Source organism: Megalopta genalis, chromosome 7 (assembly GCF_051020955.1).
Source record: "Megalopta genalis isolate 19385.01 chromosome 7, iyMegGena1_principal, whole genome shotgun sequence".
Classification (NCBI taxonomy): domain Eukaryota; kingdom Metazoa; phylum Arthropoda; class Insecta; order Hymenoptera; family Halictidae; genus Megalopta; species Megalopta genalis.
This window is the reverse complement of record NC_135019.1, coordinates 22,498,496-22,514,298: the sequence shown is the minus strand read 5'-3', so window position 1 is coordinate 22,514,298 and position 15,803 is coordinate 22,498,496. Positions and strand designations below refer to the sequence as shown.

The window sequence follows — 15,803 nt, the reverse complement described above, 5'->3', positions numbered from 1 at the left end:
AGTCCTTGCAATCAACCGTATTCGACAAAATGGAAAATGATTTGAAAAATACATTGACAAAACGACGTTAACGTAAAGTAAGATAAAACAAAACAACAACAATCGTATTCGAGATAAAGCGTTAAGGTAACGTGTATTATTAGAAAATTTAAAAGCGTGACGGAAGGTATCCTACAACGTTTCTACAGTATTTCAACGGGTCAAGTTCCTTTAGTTTAGCTCTTCACTTTATTGATTGAAATACAAGTTGTAAAGTATACACACCTTTTACGAAATTCAGTATATTCTTATTTAGGTAGGAACTGTGCTAGTCCGTTCAATCCTAAGGCGAACGGGTATTGAGAATTTGTATAGAGATAATACTTGCCCCTGCTATAAAGAAAAATCATCTGTTACGAGTAATCAAAATATAATGGCTATCGAAAAAGAAATCTATTATTTATGAAAAGTAGTCAGTAGTCCATCTTTTATAATCACTGTTTCTAGCTAAAACGTTCAAAAGTCAACAATTCTGAATCGTCTGATTCTTTGAGAAATTTGGAGTGTACGATCAATATTCTATACTGAAATATCAAAGGAATCTCTGTTACTGTTATTTCCTGAATATTTAGGTCAGACATGTTATTTCTATTCTGTTGCTCAAACAATTGAAAATGTGTGAACGTTAAAATGTAATAAAGATGTGATTATTGATCGTACCGATCGTACCATCAACAAGTACCGATGATTCAATCTATTCGATTAGAAACAAATAGCTTTGTTACTAACGCATTAGATGGCGTAGCGTATCCCATAGGAACTACATTTGACCGGTCACATAGTAGCAGGCCAACATTGAGGCATGGGTCAGCTAAGAATCCATGAGGATTACCGACCGATTCTGCATAGTACCTCCAAGATCTATGATGACTGCAAAGTGCTACAATGAACAATAATAAAATCATTCAACAAATCGTTAATTATAACTGACGCCATTTTTTAATGCTGCCAACAGTTTGAAAAATTTTCGAAACAACCGATTTAAATAAATCGGCCAGTACCATAGAGCACACTTAATCGTCTACATATTGACTGAATAATGAAAAATGAGAAAATCTCAAGAATTGTATAAAATGTAAGTGTTTTGTTTAATCAAATTAAAATGAAGAAGATAAATAGTATGTCATGAATTAATTCTTTAACATTTATGGATTTAGCAGATTCTAATTAAGTTCGAAAGATATAATATATATAACATGGGTAACATGACAGTGTTAAACGTCCACTTCTATCCCCACCAATTGTAGGACGTGGGACTTCAGAGCGGAGTTTAGATGTATTATATCACGTGAAACATCAGATATCGAGCTCTACTGGTACACATCCCCACCTTCATAGCATATACTGCCCTCACTACTGTGCGCAATACGATTTAACAAAAGTAAGAGTGTTGTTAAGCAAATTTACGAACCATCAGGGACCTGTAAGGTAGCCAGAATAGAACAGCCAGGCTGTGGCCTGTGGCCTGCGTTAGGGAGGAAATCCACGTCGCCACTGTTATAAATTTGACCGAGGACCCCTTCATCAGTATGTATGATGTCGACAAATGCAGCATCGCCGGCCTTTAAGTACCTACCAGTGTAGTATAAAGGACCAGCAGGATCCAAACCTGTTAGAAAATATTATATTTATTATATCTTAACAAAAAAGTAACTTGTGCTAACAACACATTAAATCATAAATGTTGACGGATTGAAAGTAGACTGAAAACTACAAGCATTCGTATCATCGTGTACGAATTCATCACAAGATACCTGTTATTCTAGGAACAATGAAATTTGTATGCGATCCTACGGATGCAGCAAGTTGGCCACCTAAAGAATGTCCAATTATGTGAATACCATTGGGATTCAAGCCCGTCGCTACCAGTGTATGCAGTGCATTGGCAATAGCACTACCAACTTCATTAACTAGCACCACGTCGGCGATGTAATTATTATTGTCTGCAATGTGTCTGTAGTCGATTGCGATTATGTTTTTCGTCGTATAATTGAGATAAGCTGCAACAAATATTACCAACGTAATTAAAACGAACTGAGATAATGGCAGAAACATGTTTCGTAGCAAGAAGATACAGTTTGTTGAAACTATAGTCCACAGAGAATTGAATCATATTCCAAAATCTTCATTGCTGGGAAAGTGAAAGATATGCACTGATTTTTTGTTCTTTCAAGTGATCTTTCAGTAGGAAAAGAAACATACTTTTTTCAATAGTACCACAATAATTTTCAACGATACAACTATCTACCATTAAAATTGACACGCGTGTGTTGCATTATAAAAATGACAGTAAGACGCAATTTATTGAATAATGTTCAATTAAAGTATCCTTACGATTTTAATAATTGTGTGTTAAATCTACAGAAAATTCCCCCTAATAGTTTTGCAGCTTGCAATGGAAAATTGATAATTTAGGCCATCCAGAAACGATTTTTCGAGCCTTACAGTACGTCCTTATGGTTGTCGATATCTTGAGAGAAAGAAAAAGAGAGAGGGAGGAAGAAGAAAAATCGGAGCAGTCGGCGAACATAAAAACCAGCGGTCAGCATATCGGCGTATAGTATATTAATACAAATGCACAATATTGCTAGAATAAAAACAATGCCTTAACTTTTTAATTTCTAATTTTGTATGCATGAAAATTTGTTTAACATATTGGTCTGATTCTTCCAATTAAAATGAGACCAAACACGACATGATTTGGAACACATTTATTTAATTACATCATGATTGATTTTATTTTATGTAAACAGGAATACCAGTCCAAACTTTACCATGTTTGGCCACATTTTAATCACAAAACCATCAGCAATATGCTAGAAAAAATTCAGATTTAAAACGTTACAATAAAAAGATGAGTTATTTAATAAAGTTTATATAATAAAGTGATTGTATTATGAGTTGCCATTCCTGAAGTTCTAATCAAAGGAACCGCGTGATACGCTTGACCGACTCTGTCGATCGTTAGCATAGGCGTAGGATTAACACATAGAGACTTAAGAACAGCACGTGAACGTACCTCGTACTATTATTGTGACACTTTCACGTTCCACATTCTCTGTGTAGCCATGAATGTGAAACACTGTCTGCTCGCGCAAATTCAATTGAGGAATCAGATTGCCTATTTGTTTGATGTTAACATCGTTAAACGAGGCACCCCTGAAAAAATAGTAAGTATCTGTTCAAGTTAAAGATTACCAACAGTATTTAAGTGTAATTGTCAATTACTTATAACAACGGAAGAAAATAGTCCCCGTGTCTACTGCTCCCTCAGCAACATCTGCGAAAAATCAAAATACCTTCAACATTTCTTAAAATCATATTTTAATATAAACATATTTACATAATTATCTTAACAAACCGGAAAATACCTAGAGCCTCCTATTATTCATTAGAAAATTTCACACTATTTATAAAATGGTCTTGAAATAAATTTGTCGACTGATAGTTCGATACTTTAATAACTATAAGTTACTTGAAATATTATTGCAAGACATAACAAACTATAAACAGTTGACAAAGTGGCGACTTAACCGTCAAAACATTATTTTGTCTATAAGAGGATTTGAATTAGAATGTCGCGTGACAGTTCAAATTTGCAGATCTTCCTGTCAGTATTTGTTACTTAGAGCTGTTGCCAAATGAAACACTGTTTATACAATTATTTCAAATTATACTGCCTATATTGACCTGCATAAAAATATTAGCTGCTGTGTTCTAATCAAATAAAATTTCATCTTGCAATTTTTGTCACCTTTTTAAATATAATATTTTATTTCTTGAAACAAAGTGGAAATTTTGTAGCGCACTTAGGAAATTTCAATTAAGTTATCCTTATATTATTATACCTACTTCAAAACATTTTGCTGATGTTTTCGTGAACAAATAACAAAATTTTCTACGATCTAGAATAAATGTAGTGAATGGAATTACATTTCGGGCACAAAAATATGCATTATAAAGTAACCACTACAATATTATTAAACATCGCAGAAAATAACGAATATCGACAAAAGGATTAAATAATGATAATGTTAAATACAATTTTATAGAGACTTACGTTCAAGCGAAAGACTGACCATTCCTAGAACAAGCCATACACGAAAGCTCTCCATATTGGTCGAAATTGATCAAATTAAGTTTGCACCTTCCTGCAGAACTTCTGCCACCTTTGCTTCTTGCCAATGGTATAATATAAACGCATTGCATAATTCATGAAGTATATGATTTATGTTGTGGCGCTATCTGTTCCATACGAATTGGACATTTATATGTACATAGCAACATAATAACACGTGCGATTACTTTTAGTGGATATTACTGTGAACTGTCCGCTAAAGTTTCTAAGTGGCTACTGATTCTAATTGTGAGATAAGATTAAAGAAAGTATAATAGGAAGAAGACGAGGAAAGGAGAAAAACATTGAATCTATAGCCATTAGTTTATTGGATGTCACAATCACCAATAAGTTCAACAGCGTGGTACTTGCAAACCTGAGGTTTCTTCTTTCAAAGGGTGGCGAAGATAATGTATACTTAATATCAGTATAATAATATTTAATGAAGAACAAATAATCATCGTAATAAGGAAATAAAGTTTTCAATATGCTGTGAATAATTTAACATGAATTTTAATATTTTCAGTATTCAACTTACATTACTCATTAAAATACAAATCGTGAATTTAAATAGATATATTTTTAAGGGAATTGAACATATATTCGAGATGATAGTTATCATTGTTCCCTGCAGTATTTTAGCGAAAGGGCAACACGGGTTTGTGTTGAAGCAGTAAATGCCCGTGCTACAGTTTAAATTGTATTATTATATGTGTAGGGGTGCAGTGCAAAATGCAATGTCATAATCGATTAACACCATTAACACTGCAAATATTTTTTATAATAGATTAATGCACTAAGTTACTCTTAACTAGTACTTAAAACCTAAATTTTTCTTTCTGAAGATACACGGTGATTACAAAATAGCCATAAGTCCAAATTAGGAAATCCTCCCTAATGTAAAAATAGCATTCGTGTTGAATTTGATAAATAAATAATTTCTGAATGGTAACTAGGTCCAAATCTAAGAAAATTATTTTAATTAAAACGGATTAAAATTATAGTAACGTATCCGTTGGTGTAACAAATACCATAGATAATTATCCATAAATAATTAATTACTTGCAAATCAATTTTTGGAATCGAAGAAGTGCAGATTTTGTAAGGCATAAGAATATGCTAACGTAATAATATTTTTTTTATCCGGCGTTTAAAGTCGCATCAGCTACTAGATGGGTTATTAACGATTCAAAGTCAGATTTAGAGTTGGTTGTACAATTTGGACTGTTTCAAGAAATTCAGTAAGTTCACAATCGTTTCTTTGCTCCTCAGCGTGTCTTCTAAAGGAGGATTGATATTGTGGTGTTGTCAGTCCTTGAGGTGTGTTCTGCAGTGTAGGATGGGGATGTAGTTCACAGGTTGGTGGTTCTTCTTTGTTGAGGAGGTATCGGTGGGTAAAAACTTCGTGTGGCTCAGTATAATCCTTGAAATCACGATTTGATTCTGTCTTAGGAGGGTGTGGGATATACCCTTTTTGAAGAAGTTATCTTTTAGTTTGACTAGTTGTGGGAGGGATGTGCTTTCCCATTCGTTGTTCCATTCACCTTCAATCGTTTTTTTCAATGTATGGATTGGGGTCGATGCACATCTACGTGCCAGGGTCGGGCCGTGCTCCAAGGCCGAATCATTCTTACATTTGATTTACATTGGAGTGTTCACACTACGCGTGCCAGGCCGCCTGGCACCATCCAAACATGTTCATACTTGCAGGCAGGCCCGGGCCAGGCTTGTTTTGTCAATAATTAACACTTAGCCGACCGCACGCGTCACAGAGACCTGTACAGTTTCCACCGCGCTAGGGAAAGCCAAACTGCGCTATCCACCGCGCATTTTTCTGAGATAGCGCGGACTGAAATTCGCTATTTGAAATCAAAAACGTCCGAAAATTATTTATGTGATCAATTATATCTTACGGTAACGATTTCACATATTGCTTATACAAAATTCGAATTTAAAAGTTTATAATAATTATTTTTTAATAGTTATTCAAAAAGTATAGGTAATAGAGTCAGAAAATTAAGGACAGTAAAGATGACAGATAAATAACGTAACTCAAATATGGAACAAAAAAGCAGTAATATATCGTGATGTTCAGGCATTGTGTTGATGCATGCAGTTCGACCATATGCTTCAGTTCAACTCTAATATCATCTTCTGTCCAATCATCGACGCCATTGACAATAACATTTGATTCCGAGTCATCGGCGGAATCATCTTCCGATTCACTCAAAAGGATTCGTCGATTAGTCTGATATATGGGAACGATGGTGCTATTATTGTCGTCAACTTCACAATCACTTATCAGTAGATCAATGTCTTCAGAACAGCCTGATAGTGTGTCCATAAACAACTCATCACTTGAATTGTCACTCATGTTTCTGGACATTTTTAGGGATATTTTTTCTATACTTCGTTTCACACCACTTGTTGAGAGTCACAGCAAAGAGCTTGGCTTCTACACTAATATTTGCAAGTTGAGTGGAGTCTTATATATTCGAAAAAGTCGTGAGAGTGGATGTAGGTAGCATTTCGATTTCTAATGGGTGTGGTGTTGCTGGTGTGCATTTTATTATATGTTGTACTCTACAGAAATAAGAAGCTCTATAGAGAAAGAAGCGTTCCTCAGGTCAAAATGGTAGATCTACCCGATCGGTCGGCTACCGACTAGCTTGGAAATGGGTAGATGTACCCGATCGGTTGGCCACCGACTAGCTTGGAAATGGGTAGATCTACCCGATCGGTCGGCTAAGTGTTGATACAAAGCGAGGCGGAACTACGAAACTGGTACAATGTGAACAGAGTGCGCAATCTTTCGTTCTAGCGTTGCAGGCAATAAACCCGGGAAAGCATTTCGACTTGACAAAACATACGAAAGAAGGAATCTATGAAGGCTAGATGGTGGCTCGACTTCTAGTAACCATCTGTGGGTCATAATTCAATAAAATGTTAAATTCTGCAGAAAATAGCGGCTTTTCGGAGTACATACATACTACGGATGGATTAGTATTGTTTGATGAACAGAAAAAGGAATTTCCTGATTCTTTACGGCTTTCAACGCGGAACATGATGTATACCTAGTTACTCATTTAAAAAATACATTTTCGATTGTGCAATGAAATATAAATTTTAATATCAGATTCAATGACTAAAATGGTAAATTGACTATCAACACATACAGTACCACACAAAATTGAGTGGACATTCTTCAAAACGCAGTATCTCTTTTAAAACTTGGACTAAACGACTAGAATTTTTTTTTAAATGATGGTGGTTTTAATTGATCGATCTTTAATTGTTAACTCAGATAAGAAAGTTAGAAAGCAGGAGCTTTTTACTTTTTGTGGTCATTTTAAGTAATAACAAAATTTAAAAAAAGCATTATAGTTATTGTCTAGTAGACTAGTCCTACTGTTATTTAGAAAAATTCTAGTCCTTTAGTCAGTTTTAAAAAAAGATACTGCATTTTGAAGAGTGTCCACTCAATTTTGTCCGGTTATTTTCATATAAAAAGGTCATTTTTATTTTTATATAATTAAACGGCGCATGTTATTTTGTTGCAAATTTATAAATCAGACAATCATTTCATTACGGAGAGTGTATAAACTACAAAGATAAAAATTTCGTCTAGGATGACGTTTCACTGGTTTCCTAAAATATTTAAGTTAATATTAATATGAAAAATATATTTATATTTTTTATAAAAATCAATATAATCTTACAGAAATTCGTGTTTGGTGTCATTTTAATCAAATTTAATTTTAATGATTGCTATTAGGGCCGTACGAATATATCGCACGGTGCGCAGATTGAATGTTGCTCCTTCAGATGCTGCGCCTCCAACGACAACTTAATAGCGGTGGAGTTGATTTGTAAAAAAAGCTCAAATTGTGTCGTAATGTAAAACAACGCAGTTTATTTACAGAAAAGGTCCAGGTTTACAATTGTGTGAGAGTACTTGACACGTCTCTCGTGAGAGTTACCGAAAGACTACAATGTATCGTTAAGTTTCGTTCCGCAGGTTGACTTGCTCGGGGTGGAGTCAGTTTTGTTCGGCCCATTTTTTAAGTCTGATTGGTTTCGCCCCCAACCTGCCCCCACTTCCGAAGACGTTGCTCTAGGGCCTTGAGAAAAGGGCAAGCCGACGGAAGGCAGTTGGAGACCATCTTGGGTCTCCGGCTAAAGTGTAGTAAAAGAAAAAACTATTTTCCTTATTTTTTACTTTACCGGTATGGCACCTTTGTCAGGCACCTTTTCTCGGGACCGTAGATTAGGCCCCGTAGGCCTTCGAATGACCTGACAGATTGCCTGGTGTTGATCCGTCCAGGACGGAACAATTGCATTGGAAAAAGTCCCATTAAAAAATAGTGAAAAATAAAGAAGTTACATATTGCGTTATTATCTATTCTTCATTTGTCTGACACCATGCTCGCATGTTTAATGTGGAATACTCTCAATCGAGCACGCTGCTAGCACGACCGAGCCTGGCACGTAGATGTGCATCGACCCTTATAATTTCTGGTGGTAGATTGTTGTTAATTGGGTTGGGGGATAGTGAGTTGGCTGCCTCTCTGGCCGCTTTGTCGGCTGTTTCGTTTCCGTCAATACCGACGTGGGAGGGGACCCAGATTATTGTTACCGTATTGTTTCTTAGAGTTGTTTCTGTGTATGTTTTGTGGCAGTCTTGGATAATGGTATCGTTGGATCAGTGGTTTTGGATTGCTGTGATGGCGTTCATGGAATCGCAGAAAATGGCGAAGTCCTTGTTTTGGTGGGAGTAAATATTTTCCATGGCGTGTTTTAATGCGTTGATTTCACAGAAAAGGGCTGTTGCATTTGGGTGCAGTTTGGTTTTTTGGATCGTTTGACCACTAACAACTGCATATACAGAGCCGGTTGAGCTTTTGGAGCCGTCAATATATATTTAGGTGTGGGTTGGTAATTTGTTATTCAGTTCTTGGAATAAGGTATTTAGCACGACGTGATTGTTCTCCTTTTGACTATGCTCTAGTAGTATGGTGTTGGACTCGATTTTTGGGGTGGTCCGTGAAAGGGTGCAATGGATTGCTTTTTTTGTTGAAGTCAGAACTTCTAGGTTAAGTTCTTTCAGATAATTATCTAATCTGCTGTAAAACGGAAGGAGGGTTCTTCTTTTCCTCGATGTGGGTTTTCTACGTCAGTTGGCGATCGAAGATTAGTCCAAGTAGTTCCATAGAGGATGTTTCTTTTAATGTCACATTGTTAAGTGTTAATCTTATATTTGGGTATTGTCGATTTCTGCTGAAGGTAATTATTTCCGATTTAATGCTGGAGAATTTAAAGCCACAGAAGTGAGCGTCCATTTCTGCAGTTTATCGGGAGTTTTTTGTAGTAATGTCTGTATGGTGTGGGGGTTTGTTCCTCTGCAGATTAGGGTCAACTCGTCAGCATGTAAAAATCCTTTGATTGGGTTTGATACGGTATTCAGGATATCATTAGTGGTTATCAGGAATAAGGACACGCTGAGGACAGAGCCTTGTGGAACGCCATTTTCAAGGATTTTTATAGTTGAGAAGGTGTTGTTGACTCTGACTTGAATTAATCTCTTGGTCAGAAAATTATTAATAAAATCTAGGATGTTTCCTTTGAGACCGTGTTTTTAAAGGATATTGACTATTCGGTTTCTCCATATCATAAGCCTTTTCAATATTAAGGCATACAGCAGTTGGATACTGTTTGTTGGTAACGGTGTCACATATTTGTGTCTCTAGGTTAATTAAATGATCGTACGTTGAGTGGAACTGTCGAAAACCACTTTACAGATACAGATTAGTTGCTTAGATTCTAGTTGTTTGCACATAGTATTTGTGAGTGTTGGGGTCCGTTGGACTTTTGCCTGGTTTCAAGATGGAAATCATTGTGGCTATTATCCATCTAATTGGAAACAAGTTGTGTGTCCAAATGCAGTTGAATGCAGAGAGCATGAAATTGAGTGCTTCTTGAAGTGAGTTGATTAGGAGAATATTAGGGATTCCGTCTGGTCCTGGGCTTGTGTTTGTGCATTTGCTTAAAAAGCAAATTCGAACATTTGGATTGGCATATTTAGAGCAGATAATGAAGTTAAATCAAGTTCTGTGCTTATGGGTATCGTTGGTATGGATTCCGTTTCTCGTTTATATTGTTGCAAATCACTCCGTTTCTCTCGCGTCGCGGCATTTTATTTACAATATATAAATATACAATTCAATTCAATTATGTTATAGATCTTTGAAACGTTGATCGTTCGACGGTCCGATCTCGACTCTCTTCCATTATTTTTAAGGAGTTGTTCACAACAGGGCAGTTTCGCATTACAGCGACTTGATTTGGACAAGTCGTCGTAACAATATTTTAGAAATTTCTCTGTGTAATTATTATCGCTGGAGTTATTTTGGTATGCTGTTGCTAAGATTTCGACCATTACATTGGGGTCTGTAGCAAGTGTGCCATCCTCTTTCGATAGGGAGGGTATCGTAGATTGTGAATACGAGCCCTTAATTGCTCTAATTTTCTGCCAAATTTGTGAAGGTGAAGTAGCTAGGTTCAGTGACGATACGTATGTTATCCACGACTATCTCTTGAAATTTTTTATGACTTTACGGGCTGTGGCTCTCAGTTTTTTTACATTCGATAATGTTATTCATGATTTTGTGTCTTTCGTATTTGTGTTGAAGGCATATTTATACTCTTTCACGACTTGTAAGCATTGGTCATTCCACCATGGAGTGTACTTGAATTTAGGTTTGGTAGTGATTTTTGTCTTCAGAATAGCTGAGTTCGCTGCGTTTGTTATTGTTATGCATTCGGGTTTGTTGGGTTTGGTTCTGTGATTTGAGAAATTAATTTGGATAGTAACTCACGGAATAAAGTCCAGTTGACTTTTTGAAATATCCATGTTGGGTGTTTTGGGGGTTCACATTTGCGGTTAAGTTTGAATGATATCTTAATTGAATAGTGGTCGCTATCATATGTGACGTTCTGAGCGATTGATGGGCTGCTTAATGACAGATCTATTGCGCTGAAACGTCCGGTTGCTGTATAGAAGTGAGTAGGTTCACTGTTATTTAGTAAGTTTAAGTTGGTTAGGTTTATTATTTTTTCAATGGTGTTTCCTCGTCTATCGGTTTTGTCAGAGCCCTAGAGGTGATTGTGGCTATTAAAGTCACCGAGTATAATGAAGGAATTGGGTAGTTGGTGAATTAACTTTGTAACTTCCGTTTCCTTGAGCTGTCTACTGTTCGGTATGTATACCTACAGTGACTCGCATTAATATTCGGACACGATATTATTATAAAAATTATTGCTCCTTTTTATTGTTTATGATAGTATTATTGAATCAATTGTTTTCTCATATATTAAAGCACTTCTTATAGTAAGTAGAAACATAAATTTTGTTTATGTATTGCGCATGTTCTTTTTTATAATTAGCGATAAACAAGATTGTGACAAAATTTAACGTCGCAAAAATATTCGGACAGTGAATAAATTACATTAGTTTTATATAAAATGAAAATCTTTTTAATCATGTTATCATAATATTAATATTTTGTCGGTTGACCCTCTTGTTTTATTACTTCATGTAATCGCTTGGGCTTGTTACAAATGATTTTATTTAAATACTCCGGTGAAATCCGTTTCCATTCGTCTAACAAACGTAGTTTTAACTCTGTTGTTGTCCTTGTAGCTGTTGTACGAATTTTGAGGTCCAATTGATCCCATCAATTTTCAATCGAATTTAAGTCAGGCGATTGAGGAGGAGGATGCAGTACTTTTGGACAATTGTATAATAAATATTCCTGTACAATTCTGGCTTTGTGTTTAGGATCATTGTCCTGGTAAAACTTAAAACTGTTACGTATACCCATATTTATAGCACTTGTAATTAAATTTTTTTTAAGTGTCCAAATACTTCATTTTGTCCGTAATACCATCGTTAAGAACTAGTTCACCAACACCTACAGACGAGATATAACCCCACACTATTACACTCCTTCCTACCACCGTGTTTCACTGTCGGTCTTAAATTTGAAATGTTTAATTCTGTATTTACTTTACGCCACACCATTTTTTGACTGTTGGATCCGTAAAGATTAAATTTGCCTTCATCCAAAAATATTACATCATTCCACCACCAGTTGTCTTTGTAAAAATATTCTTTTGCAAAGCTCAATCTTTTCTTGCGATTTGCTTCATTTATGTATGGCTTTCTACGAGGAACTCTTTTGTTGTAACCATAAGTTTTTAATACCCATCGTTCTGTATCCGGGTGTACCTTCTTCCCAGATTCTACGAACAACATTTTGTTAATTTTGTAGCACGTCGTCCAAAATTTGTCTTTATTTTTCTTATTATCTTGCGTTGGTCGCGAAAGTCTAATAATTTTGGACGACCTTTCTGAGGGATTAAGTCGATTCAATTCTCACAAATGTACCGACGTGTAATGTCTGTCACACTACTCTTTTTTCTTTTTTCTTTTTTTTAACGTGGGGGAAAATCTGCTGGCCAGACACCCCCGCCCTGCCCGGGGGAGCGGAGCGGGGGTAGTGCGAGGTTTGACCCGCTAAAACCCCCACAGCGACCTAGGGACGCTGTGCCTGTCGCTGGCGGATTACGGGGGAGCCACGGGAATCTTCTTGATTCGGCGGTACGAGGGGCCGCACCCCGCACCGCCGCGTCACGGCGGCCGCACAAAGATGTTCCCAGGGCCCCCGCTCTGGGCACGGCGACCGCCGGGGGGGGGGGGGCGACGAGTCACCTCAAAGAAGAGGCGAGTCGTCACCCCCGACTCCCAACAGAGGAGGACCTCTTCTATTGGCGGGCGGCGGGCACTAAGTCCAGCAAGAACTGATTCACCCGCCGCCCGCCTACCCTCAGCTGCTCGGGGGCTCGAGGCGTGGGCGCACACACCGCCCCCGAGCTAGTCGGTCCCGCTCACGACCTCGCCCGGCAGCCTCCTTCTGCAACATTACCTGTTCGCAGAAGGAGATTGCTGCCGCCCATTTTCTAAGGCTCTCCAGCATGGCCCCAACTAAGCTAGAGAGAGCGAGGTCGTGACCGACTTCCCGTTTTAGGACTCGGCGCAGCGCTGAAAAGGTGGGGCATTCCTCCAGTGTATACTACGCCGAGTCCTCCTCCGCGCCACAGTGGTGGCACACCGTCGTCGCTTCCCTACCGATGCGACACAGATAAACACCGAAGCTGCCATGCCCGGTGAATACCTGCGTCGCCCGGTAGGTGAGCCTGCCACGCCGCCTCTCCCGCCACGAGGTAAAGTGTGGCAGAAGGACCCCGGCGACCCGCTCGCCGACGTGGGAACAGAGTTCCGCACGCCATTTGGCGAGCGCTAATCGCCGGGCCCGGAGCTCGTACCCTTCGACCGCCTCTCGCTCTGGCGGTTCCCCCCGAGCCTGGGCAGCGACGCGTATGCGCCTATATTTATAGGCGCATACGCGTCGCTGCCTGTAGCTCGAAGGGAATTTCTCCCGCCAGAGCAAGCGCCGCCACGGTGGACGTGGTGCGATAGCCTCTGATAATGCGGATGGCCATCCGCCTTTGCAGCCGGCGCAGTAATATGACCCTGCGCCGGCTGGCCATCACGGCTGGCGCCCAAATCGGAGCGCCATACAAGGTCATGGACCGCACCACGTACAGGCGGCGCACCCAATCCCCTGGTCCCCCGAGGTTGGGCAATAGGCGGCCTAACGAGACCGCCACCCCATCCACTCGGGGGACGAGGCGGTCAAGGTGCGCATCGAAGCTCCAGTGGCTGTCGAGGATCAGTCCAAGATACTTCATCTTGGAGTTCACCTCGACGCAGGCTTCTCCAACCCAACTCGGCCTTCTCCGGGACTATTGTCAGCCCCAGATCGTGGATCCTCGCGACGACGGCTGCCACCGCATCCTCCGCTCGTCGGATGGTCCTCTCGAAGGTGTCCCCGACGGTGACCACCAACGTGTCGTCCGTGTAGCAGACGATGGTGGCACCGTCGGGCAGGGAGGCCTTCTCCAGGACCGCGTTGTATCCCAGGTCCCACAGGAGAGGTCCTAAGACGGACCCCTGTGGGACCCCGCGGCCCACCTCCCTCCGAATCATCCCGTGCCGGCCCGGATATTCTACCCACCTGCCCCGCAATTAGTGTAGTCGTTATGAGTCTTAAGATGGGCTATGCCTGGGTCCTATGTGGACTATACTAGCCGCTCTCTCGACAGGGTGTCGATGGTCTGGCTCTACCCTCGTTCGTTATCGTGACAGGGGAAGACAACGTGCTACTCCCACTGCCACCTCGAGTCCAACCCAATCCAGGTACTCTTGACGGAGTAGTGTTAAAGTCAATTTATCTCCGCAAGAGAGGCTTCAGCCTGGCCCGAGGGGACGAACCCCGAGGGGTCCGCCCAGCATGCCGTTCGAATGGCGGAGTGGATAAGTCCACGTCTGCCCATCACTCAAGTCGGATACGGGTCGTCTCCAAAGCTAGCGCCGCCTGATAGGAAGCGCAAGCTGGGTCCCGCGACTTGTGTGCACTAGCCCACCCTCTGTCCTTGCAATTAGAGCAAACCAGAGGTTCACTCTTCTTGCTACAGAGCGTGAAGGTATGCCCCTTTTGGGAGCAGTGACCGCACACATCCTCCTTGAATTTGCAACGCTTCGAGGTATGCCCGAAGCGTTGACAACGGTAGCACCGAAGCACCTGGACGAAATCCCGCACACGACAGGAGTTCCATCCGAGGTAAACTCGGCTACCCCTCTGCTTCAGCCGCTGAAGATTTTGCGGACTGACGGCAACGACCCAGCTGGCTGTCTCCGGGGTCTTGCCAGCCATGCGGCTGACCCGAATTCCCGAAGGCACATCCTTCTGGTTCGCATCGCAGAGGTTTTGCCTCCAAATACTGGAGGCAATTTCTTCCTTACCCATCCGACGCGGGACGTCGTAAACTAAAACCTCAGGGTCCCGCTTGGTAGGTAAGGAGACGGACAGTCCCGCGCTCCGGAGCTTCTTATTACCAACGAAAGCTTGCAGGTCCTCCTTTCGGTCGGTCTCGACGACGATGCCACCGGAGTGGATGCGTCGGACCGACTTTACTCGGATCGCCTCTTTCGCTGGTTTAATGAGGGACAGAACAGTAACTTTCGTAACCTCGCTGCTCTGTCCCTTTTCCTTCGGCGGGAAGATTTTCACCACATACTGCGATTGTGGCTGTCTTCCCGCTTCCGGAGAAGCTCTTTTGCAGTCGACTTTGGCCACTTGGGCGTAAGTCGGCTGCGCGGCATTGCAGGCCGTCTTCGGGAGAGTTCCCTTGGACGGCCCAGGTCGCATCGCACTCATTAGGGCAGGACGCGCTTTTAGGTCCGCCCTGACCGCGGCGAGTTGCCCTTCGACGAAGCTATTCCGTTGAATAAGCTCCTGGACTAACTCGTTGAGTGCCTCAACCTCGGCAAGTATCCTCGACCCGGACTCCTTGCTGACTTTCGACGATGGTCGAGAGCAGAAGGTCCGTATTTCGGACACTCGCCTAAAGGCTTCGTCTCTTACGAGATCGAGAAGCCGTACCTTTTGCCCGGAGAACGTCCCCTTCGGTCTCCTGGCCCGGTTTACTGCGGCCTTGCCGGTGGGTGTGCCCGGCTTGGCTCGCT

The 15,803-nt window shown here is 40.7% G+C and overlaps 2 protein-coding genes across 7 annotated transcripts in view; one reads left to right on the top strand and one right to left on the bottom strand.

The window, feature by feature from the left end:
• The window catches only part of LOC143259846 (RYamide receptor), a 284,265-nt gene that overhangs the window by 222,295 nt on the left and 46,167 nt on the right, over positions 1-15,803 (top strand). The window lies entirely within an intron of this gene.
• Positions 206-4,208, bottom strand: LOC117225239 (pancreatic triacylglycerol lipase-like). Its single transcript, XM_076523625.1, has 7 exons — positions 4,100-4,208; positions 3,268-3,319; positions 3,059-3,198; positions 1,794-2,039; positions 1,451-1,648; positions 769-919; positions 206-372 (listed from the first exon to the last, which is right to left on the bottom strand). Exons 1-7 carry the CDS (start codon positions 4,152-4,154, stop codon positions 288-290), a joined length of 927 nt encoding a protein of 308 aa, XP_076379740.1. The 5' UTR covers positions 4,155-4,208; the 3' UTR covers positions 206-287.